The 13,427-nt window shown below is 40.4% G+C and overlaps 1 protein-coding gene across 1 annotated transcript in view; it reads right to left on the bottom strand.

Annotated features, from left to right (window-relative positions):
• PRKDC (protein kinase, DNA-activated, catalytic subunit) overlaps positions 1-13,427 on the bottom strand; it is a 214,119-nt gene that overhangs the window by 60,553 nt on the left and 140,139 nt on the right. Inside the window, exons 60-63 of the mRNA XM_049633721.1 lie at positions 11,607-11,719; positions 9,261-9,392; positions 6,159-6,338; positions 1,426-1,631 (exon numbers count right to left, since the gene is read on the bottom strand). Coding sequence (XP_049489678.1) covers positions 1,426-1,631; positions 6,159-6,338; positions 9,261-9,392; positions 11,607-11,719 — 631 coding nt within the window. The remainder of the gene's footprint in view (positions 1-1,425; positions 1,632-6,158; positions 6,339-9,260; positions 9,393-11,606; positions 11,720-13,427) is intronic.

The raw sequence follows: 13,427 nt of genomic DNA, 5'->3' as shown, positions 1-13,427 counted from the left end.
CCTGCAGTTGGGTCCTTTCGCAGGTATGAAATCTCATGTACTTATTACATCAAAAAAGCCCCATGAGCTCTCTCAGAGCCTAAGGATTCCAAATTTAGATAAAAATCTAGTAGACACAGCCCTCTCTTTGCCCTGCTCATAGAGGCTTATGGGTAACAAGTCAGAGGCAGAGGTGGGGAGATGGGAGTTAGGACAACAGCTCACAGTCCAAGAGCTCAAGAGGAGATGAGAATTACAAACATTTTTCAGTAGCTGGAAAAGAGATCAGTCTCACATCCACCTTGCACTGGCCCCATGGTCCCAGGATGATACGCACTATAACATGGTCAAAATGATGACCCAAATCATCAACAGGCAAAATTATGTTCTCACTACTCTGTTTGAAAGGAATGTAAAATATTATATGTAAACTATGAAGAAGTATTAAATAAAGTTAGAAAACAGTGTTTAAAGTTTAGGCTCTAAAAGTTGTGTGCTTCATTTACCCAGAAAATACACACGAGTTTCTCATTCTCTGAAAATATTAAATATACAAACTGTTACTGACTGTTCATCTACACATCTGGAACAACAGGATAACAACAGCTCCTTAGACAGAAGCAGTATTAGCCAAGACGCACCCTCTGAACTGCCCTCTGTCTTGCCTCTCAGAGATCTCACCACCTCCCATTTCATGTTATGGTTAGTTATACAGGAAAGTACATATATTTCCTACTGGTTGGCTACTTTTGTGTCTGGGAGATATGTTTAATTCTTCTTAGCACCTGACATAATGTCTTGTTCACACATAATGCTCAGTTAAGATATGAATAGTACAAGGATTCCTCACCTTTACTTTTATTCTCTTTTTTCCTAGAAACTGAAGATCTAAAAATCAGCACTAAAAAATATAAGTTCAAATTTAATTTTAACCTAATCTAACATCCTTCTCAGAATTAGACACTGGCTTTTTTATAATGAAACCACAAGTAAGGAAAAAAACACACATAATGCAAAATGGCATAGAATGACAAAATGGAACTTGTTTTTCCTAAATAAAGTAATTGGATTAAATTGTCTATAAAGAGTTTGAGTCCTGCTGAAAATAAATTATCCTCAATTCCATTTAAGTAAAGCAGTAAAAACATACAAAACTAAGTAACGGCCACACTTTACAGGAAACTAAACTTGGTAGTTAACACCCTGAGTCCTTTTAAAAGGACTGTGTATGTTTAATTAATTAATCTTTCCTGGAGCAAGACATTCCTTGTTGTGACAACTATTCTTAACTCATGGAATGGTACTTAGCCAGAGAGATTTTTCAAAAAATTTCACAAAAGTGTTATGATCAACTTTATTTGCTCATTTTCTGCCAAAATGAAAAGATTTTTGTGTATTACTTTAGTCAAATTTACTGTTCTCCCAACAGTGGATCACAAAGCTTACTTAGCAAGTTCCATCCATCTGACGACATCAGGTGAGAGGCGAGTCCTCCCCTGAAACCGCTTGGCAGGTGGCTCTGGTGGTAGCAGCTGGAGCAGGGCCTCTTCAAGGAGGCGGATGCCCACGGGCTGCTGCAGGCTGGCCAGGCAGCCGGCACTGACAGAAGCTGGGTTGAGGCTCAGCAAGTCTGTGTGTTGGCAACTGATTTCCTATGAAACCACAAACACATGCAGCTATTTAGGCTGTGATACTTTGACCGTATCTTCACAAGTGAATAACTCATTTTACTAAACATGAAAGAACATTTTGATGTAAGTAGTGATAGAACCAGAAAATTTCTCTGTGTAATTCTATTAACAAAATTTCCTCAACATTCACCTTGCTCAAAGGAGGAAATGATCTTTGATTTTTACACTATCAATTTAGAGATTACTTTAAAGAAAAGTACTAGCAAATTATGAAAAATTATATGCTCTATATATCTAGGCATCAATTGCAGTTTCCAGGAATATTTAGCCTGAACGGGTGAGAAAAGCAGCTGAAACACAGATTTCATATCCAAACACCAGAAAGTAGGTACTTATTTCCATTACTCTAATTAACATCTTTTTTCCCATCTCCTTCCACCCAGGGGCTAACCTATTCACAATAATATTGAATAAGAGGATTTCAGGAATTATATTGGCCTTTACTTTGTAACTCTCAATTTGAGGGTCCTATATACACCAATAAAAAATAAACTACAAATCAATATGCAGAACAATATAAATAGTATGGCAGGGTCACCTGGGTGGCTCAGTCATTTGAGCAGCCAACTTTCAATTTCAGCTCAGGTCATGATCTCCCAGTTCGTGGGATTGAGCTTCCCATTCTACTCTGTGCTGACACCATGGAGCCTGCTTGGGACGCTCTTTCCCTCTCTCTCTACCCCTCCCCCACTCACATGCACATGCACACACACTCTCTCAAAATTAAATAAACTTAAAAAAAATACATTTGATTAAAAAAAACAGTATGGCAGCATCTTCATTAAAACACAGCTGAATGTATGCATATAGTTCTTGTGTGGGTGTGTATGTCTGTGTATGCACATATATGCAGGTATCTGGAAAAGACAGTAAAGACAGTCCCCACTAAGCCACATCCACACCACCTTCCTCCCAGCTGTGCCATGCATGGACTACTTACTAAGTCTAACTAAGCCAACTTAAATTCTACATTAGAGGTCTTGAAAGAATACAGATTCTCCAAAGTAAGCTAGCAAACAAAAATGTCTATTAGAAGGAACTAGTGGTACAGGAAAAAAATCCATATAAAATTAATTAATAACACAGCGAAGCCTCAGTCTTAATTGAGGTGTCAGATTTTGAGATAACATCTGCTAATTTAGAGAGAGAAACCCTGAGTTACACAAGACTATTTTAAAATAAATATACTTTTAATTTTCAAGGAATCATTTCATTCTATAAATATTTATTGAATGCCTTCTATATTCTAGACACTGTAGTAAACAATGTTGTCCCTGACATTAAGATTTATTCCCATTGCCAATAGAAGTCTTTTGTGAAATAGTTGTAAATAAGTAAACAACTATTACTGGGATATTACTCCTCTATATGTAAATGCATTCTCACAATTTAAGTTGAGTTCTGCAAGTATATTTTCAAGAAGACTGACTCTTCTGTATAATCTTGTTGACAGTATCATTTTACTTTATAAAGAGTGATTTGCTAAGCCAAAAAAACTTCAGCTGACTGATTACACTTCTTACAAATTCCAAAAGAGAATAAAGTAATGAAGTCTAATTTGTAAAATGATGACTGCCTAATAGAATTAATAACAATATTTTTTGTTTGGACTCTTATCTCACTGTAGTAGGTGAAGGCAAGGGCCATTTCTTCATTTCAAATATTCCATAGTTGTTAAATAAAGATTTACACATAAAATATCCTCATTAGATGTTTTGTAAAGAAAGCCAAGGGGCGCCTGGGTGGCTCAGTCGGTTGAGCTTCCGACTTCGGCTCAGGTCATGATCTCACACTCCATGAGTTCGAGCCCCGTGTCAGGCTCTGTGCTGACGGCTCAGAGCCTGGAGCCCGCTTCTGCTTCTGCTTCTGTGTCTCCCTCTCTCTCTGACCCTCCCCCATTCATGCTCTGTCTCTGTCTCAAAAATAAATAAACATTAAAAAAAAAATTTAAGAAAGCCAAAAAAAGTTTTTTAAAGTTTATTTGTTTTGAGAGACAGAGAAAAAAAGCAGGAGAGAGGCAGAAAAAGGGAAAGAAAGAAAATCCCAAGCAGGGTCCACACTGTCCGTGCAGAGCCCAATGTGGGGCTCAAACTCACAAACCAGGAGATCATGACCTGAGCCAAAGTTAGATGCCCAACCAACTGAGCCACACAGGCGCCCCAAGAAAGTTAAAATTTTATATGAAGTTCAAACAAGTGATGAATAGCATAAATGTATTTAACATCTGTTAAATTAAACCAAATTAACATCTGTTTGCCAGTCACTGACTGGGATACAATCAGGATAGTCTGACAAATACAGGATATGCAGCAGACAAGAAACTCATTCTGAGATGTCATGGTGGGGCAGTGGCATCTCAAAGAGACCCTACCCCTTGCTAGAACAAGAAGTCACATAAATGCCATACCAAATGTGCTAAGACGTCATGGAGAGAGGGAAAATAATCATAGTTTCAGAAATGAACCACAAACAAAGTTGTAACAGCAAATGCTGCAAATTGCAGGCACTAACTTGCATTCATGTTGCTTTTTCCAAAGGCAATGCCAAATTGCAAGCTCTAGAGCGAGTAGAAGTAATTTATTTACTTAATGACGGTTAATGACTCTCTTAAAAAACAATGGAAAAAAACAGCTTTTAAAAATAAATATAGGGACAAAACTAGGAATTCAGATTTTAAAAAATCACTTCAGAATACAGTGTAAAGAGAAACTTCTTTTGAAATACTGACTGATTCAATGCAATTTCTCAAGTCTTATCTTTAGTGTAGCCAGGAGGAAAATAATGAAGGAATTCTACTTGTAAATTATAAACCAATAAAAATAGAACTAATATATAAAAAGAAACTATATTAATAGTTTCATGCTACATCAGAAAGAACAAAACAGGAAAACCAAGTGTTTCATCTCAGGGAATTATTACCCAATTAGTTTGCAAACCAAAGCTACTGATAAATAATATTAAATAACATTATTTTATTTTAAAGTTTATTTGTTTACTTTGAGAGAGAGAGCATACAGGCTGGGAAGGGGCAGAGAGAGAAGGAGGGAGAATCCCCAGCAGGTTCCGTGCCTTCAGTGCAGAGCCTGACACAGGGCTCAATCTCGTGAACCATCAGACTATATCCTGAGCTGAAATCAAGAGTCGGATGCTTAACCGACTGAACCACCCAGGCGCCCCAAGAATATATATTACCCCAGGGAGGTTACTAGTTATAAAAATACTAAAATGAATTGAAAAGGTTTTCCATTAGGGGTACCTACGTGGCTCAGTCGGTTGAGCGTCCAACTCTTGATTTTGCTCAGGTCATGATCTCAAGGGTTATGAGTCTGAGCCCCACATTGGGCTCTGTGCTCTCAGTGCAGAGCCTGCTTGAGAGTCTGTCTCCCTCTCTCTCTGCCCCTCCCTGCTCTCTCCCTCTCTCTCTCAAAATAAATAAATAAACTTAAAAAAATAAAAAATAAAAAAAGGCTTTCCATTAGGGAATTTGTAATGATCGTGTTTTGAATGGCAGAGGAAACATTTCTTATATGAAAAAGTAACCTTCCAATAAGCATGTTTAAGTAGTAACTCAAAGTATGCCTCTATTAATATCTGCTCAAACTGTATTACCTTAGCATGACCTTCTCTGACCACTCGGTCTAAGTACACAGCCACCACCCCGATCAAGAGGCTGTCTCCCTCCCTGCTTCATTACTACCCTACATTACTTTAGTACTCCTGTAGTACTCAAGTTCGATGACACTACTATGTTATGTTATCTTCTGTATTTGTTTATTGTTTGTCACCCACTGTAATTCTAGGAGGGCAGAAATTTGTGCTTCTTCCATCACTCACTGTCCCCACAACTTACAACAAAGTCAGGAATGTGCTCAGTCAACATTTCTTAAAGGCACTCAGGAGGCAGGAAATAATTTGGAGAAATAGTACCTAAGGAAAAACTACTAACAACATACAGGGTTTAACCAAAACACTAAAGGGACTGGCGTATTAAAAATCAGAACACTTTTACACCAAGGCTGATTTCTAATTATCCTGCCATATATAAGTTTTTTTTTTTAATTTTTTTAATGTTTATTTTTTTGAGGGGGGGAGAGAGAGAAAGAGAGAGACAGAGAGACAGAGACAGAGCGTGAGCAGGGGAGGAGCGGAGAGAAAGGGAGACACAGAATCTGAAGCAGGCTCCAGGCTCTGAGCTGTCAGCACAGAGCCCGACGCGGGGCTCGAACCCACAGACTGCGAGACCATGACCCAAGCAGAAGTCGGACACTTAACCGACTGAGCCACCCAGGTGCCCATATAAGTTTGTTTAAAAAACAAAAAAACGAATAAATTACACCTCATCAGGGAAGAGGTAACCATACAGAATACACCTAAATTGTTAAAACACCTTGTGCTTTGGCCTGTGGAACAAATGAAGTTATTGTGACACAGTCAGGTCATGGCAAAGTAGATAATGCATGTTTATGAAGCACATGTGTAGATGCTCACCTGGATACAAGAAACAAAAGGTGGAAAGAAAGAGAACGTGGTGTTAAGAAAATGATTGAAGTCCTGGAGCAACTTTTGAGTAATGATGTTTTTCTCAGACATGGTCTTGTGTTTATCCATCTCTTTTATAATTCCAGAAAACAAGCTGCCAAAGAGCTGTTTTGCAATTATTGGGTCTCTCTGTAAAATATTCAAAACAGACAAATTAGGATCTGAAGTAAAAATGCTATAGAATTTACTACTACCATCAGAGCTTATCTGAAAATACAAACTCCTGAAAACATATCTAATTTACATCTCAGTTTTGTTTAGAAAGTTTTATCAGGCACTGACGTGGGGAGTATTTGAAATTTAACCAAATATATCTGTGGTACCATGGATTTGGGGCCCACAAGTATATAAGCTAACTTAATCACATATGTAGACATAGCTTAACTCACGAGTGGGTCTGGACCTTTGGATTCCTTATCTTTAACGTGGGCATAACACAACACATCTCAGGGTTGTAGTGAGGATTAGCCAAGATACACATGAAGTGATCAGTGCCGTAATTGGGAAGGTCTCTCAGAGAGGTTAAGTGAAGTTTTTAGGTACTATCCTCACATCAGCATTACTGCAAAGCTTAAGAGAACTAAGCGATAAGCTTAAATAAAATGCCAACTTAAAATTTCAAAGTCCCATCATTATGACAATTTAAACTGTTAAAAACCATCAGTAGCCATTTTTGTGCTTTTCATATTTGGTGGCTTCAGCCCTAAAAGCATGCTACCTTTAAAGGCATCTTTTTTGGCATTAACCCTCACACTCCATGACCACAGGAACATTATCCTGTATCTGTGCCTATGACACCAGTATTAAGAATAGTCCTGGCGTGCAGGGTCTATATTTTTTAAATGAAGGCACAAATGCATGAATAAAATTTAAAAATTATTTTGCTTGATAAAACTGTCTGAATAAAAAGTACAATTTGATCTGTTCTTTGTTATTTATTTTAAGTAATGTATTTGTCTTACAGAAAGTTGTATGGTTGCAATGTAAAATTTCAGAAAATATAGATTAGGAAAAAAGAAAGTAAGTATCACTCATAATTCTACTACATGAAGACAGCCACTGCACAGGTTGGTCTCTTATGGACATGCACACATCTGCTGTTCGCTAACTTGCTTTTTTCACCGAACCTGTGGCAGACAGGCTCCCAGGTCTACAACCCCAATTCTTGAGTCTTATGCACAAATTCTCTCATTTCCCAGGGAGTCCCAGATGCTCCTGCTGTTACAGTAATGCAGTGATGATTAAAATAAATAACATCTTCAGAGAACAGAATGCTGCTGCTGGACATGTGCCATCCCGGCTGGTTTCCAGGCTCCCCTTTAGTTCTCTCACATGCAAGGCTCATGATGAAGAAGGGGAGCCCCCGGACAGCAGAGGAAGCCTCATCTGTTTTGTCCACAGCTGCACCTCAGTGCTTAGAGGAGTCCCTGGCATCCAGAAGGATGCTCCATACAGAACATGTGTTGAATAAATAAAGTATTGGAATTTGAGAAATATAGGAAACACGTTCCTCCTCAAAGAACAGAAAAAATGTAGTCCTTTTTTTGAAACACTATTCGGCATCTTAATTTTTTCCAAGCACCAATGAGGTGAACTGACTTGGACGTGGGTCTCTACGCAGCATCAGGCTTTTAACCTGCTACCATCTGTACACACCATGTACCTCTCCAACATGGGCAGGTGCAAACCATGCCCAGGAGAGCAGGTGGCAGCACCGCTTCTGAGGCAGTGATGTGAATGCATGTGTGCAAGGCACGAGAAAAACTGGGAAATGGTGGGGGGGAGAAAAACACGGGGCCAGGAATCAGAACACAGGGCTGGGGTTTGTCTTAGTTGCACACCCAGCAAGACATGCTGCTTTAAATCATAACATCCATTCTTTGCTAACTTCAATTCTTCATCTGTAAATGTGTCTAACAACTGCCTTTATGTCACAAAATTACTGAGAGGATCTAATGAGAGAAATGTGAAAGCACTCTGTAACAAACAAGGGTTCTTTCTTCTGTGACAGTAGTTATATGAATCAGCGTGTATAATACAATCGCATAGACTCTCTCTGTCTCTCTACACACACCGCGCGCACGCGCACACACAAATGCAGGGAAAAATGCAGTCCAGTCAATACTCTTGTTCCTACGTCAATTTCTAGATCGAAATAACGTATTACAGTTATATAAGATACCACCCATGAGGGTGAAGGGTACATGGGAATATGTACTATTTTTGCAAATTCCTGTCAATCTACAATTATTTAGGTTAAATAAAAAGCTTAAAAAAGAATAAAAGGCGATGCAGACATACCTACTATATGCAACCTTAGTTCTGAAAATTTAATTACAATAAAATTTATGGCATTATATTTCAGCACCTAACATAATGCCACATATATATTATAGTACTCTTCAACTTTAAAAATTATTTTGATAAAAGTCAAAAGAATCTTAATTGGCCTTTTGGGGAATATATACCTGTTTTTGTCAGAGAACTCAGCTAGAAACTTCATTCACTCTCAATACTTTTATACCCTAATGACTTAGAAAAATATTTCCAATCCTCTACTATTAAGAAAATTAACAGAGAAGGAAGAATACTAGTCCCACCCATAAACTGATACTCCCTGGATTCCCGCCCCTCCCCCATACCAAAAGGATCCCATATAAGCAATGATTCAAGTGGCTTAGCACTTTAAAGTTTATAGTAATTTTTTTATACATTATTTCATTGACCAACATTATTGGTAAGAAGAACAGATTTTGCTCCCTGGTTTTACAGATGAAGACACTGTGGCTCAGAGCATTAAGTGTCTTGACAAGGACCCCAAGTGCAGGGCTATCTTCTGGATGACTTGAAGTAAGTTGCACCAGCGAGAAGAAGGTTTAGAGCCAAGACTTGGACCAATGTCTTTTAACCAAATCCACTGTTTAAGACAAATCAACACCTCAGTTATGTTATAGAATAGCATCAGCCATTTTTTCTTACACCTAGTAGATCCGTGGAACTGTTAAATAGTTTTTATCTGTCAAAAGAAGAATGCAGCGTTCAAGGACCAACCTGGGCCACAGCTTGCAAGGGGGTGATCAGGCTACTGTATTTAATCTGAATGTCAGGAAGGTCTCCTTGACGGTAACTTCTATACAAAATGACTTGGGCATCGTGCTTCATTTTTAACTCACTCTTGATCTCCTATAATCATTAGAAATAAAAAACGAAGATTAGAATTCTTATTTTAAAAAATCAGTAGTGCATGAAATATGATCCTTAACATAAAGGTGAACCTGATGACAATTTTTATCCAAAACAGTTTGGTCACTATGCTTTACCAATCTATGGTAGACAATAAATCCAAAATAAAAATCACTGGTAAATGAACAGCAAAAAGATTAATTAAATATGCATCACAGAGTAATGGGAATATCTAAAATCAGAGAACTTGAATTAAAACTTTTTAAAGCTATCTCAGGGGGCTGTATTTCCTATTTTTTTAAAAAAATGTTTATTTCTGAGAAACAGAGAGAGAGAGGCAGGGAGAGGGTCCGAAGCAGGCCCTGTGCTGAGAGCAGAGAGCCCGATGTAGGGCTCAAACTCACGAGCAGTGAGATCATGACCTGAGCCAAAGATGGACACTTAACTGACGGAGCCACCCAGGAGCTCGTTTTTCCTTTTAATTCTTAGAAAAATCTTGGGCTCCAAGGCCCAATGAGATCACCACAGCCTCCAACGCCTGTTCACCTGCTCAGGCCAGGCTGACCTTGCACCTGCTCTTGAGTCACCCCCACTCCCCACCACACAGGGCTGTGGGACCTGCTCATCTCTGCCTAAAATGTCTTTCCACAGCTTTTCACTCTTGGTTCCCACTGCAGACATCATCTGCAAAGAGGCTTCCTTTCCCACTCCCTCTTAATAGTCTCCCCTACGTGCTCATTACATTGGTTAATTTCCAACGCCGCACCTGTTATAATCTTAACTCATTCTGGGCTTGTTCTGTTTTACACGCTGGGCTGTAGCCCCGCGAGCGCTTACATCATATTTACCCCTGTACCCCTAGCATTCAGAGTCGTGCCGGACACTGAGCACAATGCTCCCAACAAATGAAGTGCATGGCCTTCCGATGCCTGATCACCACCACGCATCCTTACTGAGAGGTCAGCCCCTTCAGATGAGAACACGTGCCTCACAGGGCATGAGCAGCCCCACACAGCAGGCCGTTCCACATTTATTGATTATTAAAAGGACTTTCTTTGTGTCAGACCAAAATATCTCCCTGTGATTTCTGCCCAATGATCCTGGTTTTATCTCTTCCCTCTGCTCAGAGTCTGCCTCTTACTTCCTTCAGGCAAGCCCAGCTGGGTTTCAGGTTTAATTAGGGGCTGTGGCTACCTCTCTGAGTGGGCGAAGCAGAATGCCCTGCAGGTGGGGAGGAGCCGCTGACAGGTAGCGTAGGAGGATCCCGGGGCACTGAAATTTTGAACCCTCTTCTTCAAGAGAATAGCTGTACTTATAGAGACAAGAGAAAGATGCAAAGTGCATTTTCTTACCACAGACAATATAGTGGAACCATTCGGCCACTTCATACTCAGATGTGGAAGTTAATTAAGGGATTGAGGATTTAAACTGAATTAATACAAAGCCAGTTTTTTTTTGTTAACTCACAATCTCATCTTTCTCGAAAATTCTGTCATAATTACTGATTCGTAAGTAATACTGAAGCTATGGCTAAACAACCTCTTTCATTATTTCCACATTTTGAGAAATGTTTAATTCATGCCACACAAGGTCCTCAAGTTCCTGCTTTCAGCAGATAGCCCTGAACCATCCACCAACCTGCCCACCCCTTTCTCTGGGCTCACCGTTCCCTCTTCATCCAGGCACCCCCCATGACAGGGGCTGGTTGTAATGTGGCCTCACCCCTCTCACTACAGCTTATTGATTCCACAGTAGCCCCAGACCAAAGGTGGGTCAAGGCTCCGGCCAATCCCTCCCAGAGGCTAAAGCTGTAAGATGATTCAGGAATGAGTGGGGGCTGCATCCGTCTCCACCACATGGAGAAAGCCAGTCTGTACACAGAGAAGAACAAAGCCAGACTGCAGTGAGAGTCTGAGATAAAGGGCAGAGGTGAGGTCCCGGCAGTGCCTGTGAGCCACACCATAACGCAGACTCATGGGACTACCCACACGGGTCCCATTCCAAGATTCCCGCGACTTCATCAGTGAGTCATGACTGTCCTTTGCATCCACGTTAGAGGACTAATCTTTGGTTCAGAGGAACTTTAATTCATATAGTGGCTGCTTCTGTAATTTTGTTTTGGAACAAATATCTGATGGGAAGCTTATTTCCTTAGTATATATCCTTTGATATAAAATAAGTATTTCTGACCAAATTCTCAAAACAGATACAAACCTTCTCTCGTTTTTGTTCAGCAACACCTTTTCTGGCATAAATCAAACTGAGCTTTTCTTGGTCCTTTATAAATCGCCTGCGTAATCTTAGTATTTCTGCCCGACTGTCTGTACCTGAAGAATATAAAGCAGGTTTGTTACAGATGGCCAATTCGCAGTTGGCTTTACCTCCTTTCTAGAATCTTCTAAAAGTGGAATTGTTTGCTTATCTCCATTTTTTACTTTCATCTAGTTGTTCTGTTTTGTTTGTTTTAATGACAGAGAACAGCACAGGAGACCACTAATCAGTTTTGGAAGCTAGAGAATAGAAAGTTATAACTACGCAGCCGAACCCACTGCCACCATGCAGAGAACGAGGGACAAAGCAATGACAGTGGAGAAGACCTGGAAGGCTCAGGGTCTGGCAGCACTCGGCACCTCCAGGGGAAGGGAGGAAAGTGAAGCTACAGCAGGAGGTGTGGTTAGAAAGCAATGCCCCCAACCCCTGCCCACCATGCTGCAGGTAGATAGCCTGGGAGAGGACACAGGGCCCATGGGTGCACAGGGTGGCATGGCTGCAGGCAGAGCAACTACTCCACCAGCGACCACAAGGGCTTCCGGAACCTGTAGTGCCTCCTCCTTCTTGGCCTCCAAGGGTGCTGGCACCCTGGCCTAAAGCCTGCAGGCAAGAGACTGGAGATTTTGCCTCTGGGTAATCCACCAGCACAAAAGCAGAGACCAAAGTATTGACACATCATGGGGTTCCACGTCCTGGTCTAGGCTGACCTCCACACGCCCAACGTGCAGCTATTCCAAATGCCTTTTGAGTGCCCCTTCTGGGAGTATAAGCAAAAAGCCAAGTCACCAGACATTGTGAGGAAACCTTCAAACATGAAAGACAGAAATGAAATTAAATAATAGGGAAAGAGCAACCGTTGAAAGCAGCCCATCCGGGAAAAAAAATTTTTCCAAAACTTATCATTTATCAAAAAGAATAGAAATTGCAACAGTGGATCAAGGACTGGAAGGGCATTCAGGGAACATAAAAAAAACTCATGGAAACTAAAAATATGATATCATAACTTAAAAGAATTACAAGGTAAGGTTGAAGTGATTTCCCAGAATACAAAGCAAAATGAAAAAAACGAGAAAATTACCAAGGTAATCCAGAAGGTCTGCTATCCAAGCAAAAGGATTACAAATATAAAACTGGGATGAGGAAATCATCAACAAAATTATCCAAGAAAAAATATTCCAAAACTGGAAAATGAGTTAGCAATGTGACAAGACCCTCCTTGTGCCCAGAAAACTGGACTGAAACAGACCTGCATGCACCAAAGGACACTTTTGTGAAATTTCCTAAAACTCTTAAGATCTACTGCAGAGAAAGGATACAATTCTTACAAAGGATCAACACAAAGAATGCCACCAGGTTTCCCTACCCAACCCTGGGGACTAGGAAACCCTGATTACATGTTCACACTCAGAATTCTATGGCTAAATTACCCAGCAGGGGTGAGTGTGATCAAAAGCAACATAAGGCATCAAGGCATCAAAAACAGCTTGGGGCGGGGGCGGGGGCGGGGGGTGTGGGGGGGGTGCGGTGCCTGGGTGGCTCAATCAGTTGAGCATCCCACTCTTGACTTCAGCTCAGGCCAGATCTCACAGTTTAGTGAGTTTGAGCCCCCCAGGCTCTGCACTGACAATACAGAGATTTTCCCTCTCTCTTGCCCCTGCCCTGCTCACACTCTGTCTCTCTCAAAATAAATAAATAAACTTAAAAAAAAAAACAACCCCAAAAACCCAACAGCTTACTGTTTCTGACCCTTTTTCTCAGGAAGCT

The sequence above is a fragment of the Panthera uncia genome, chromosome F2 (genome assembly GCF_023721935.1).
Source record: "Panthera uncia isolate 11264 chromosome F2, Puncia_PCG_1.0, whole genome shotgun sequence".
Taxonomy (NCBI): domain Eukaryota; kingdom Metazoa; phylum Chordata; class Mammalia; order Carnivora; family Felidae; genus Panthera; species Panthera uncia.
This window is presented reverse-complemented; position numbering and strand designations above follow the sequence as displayed.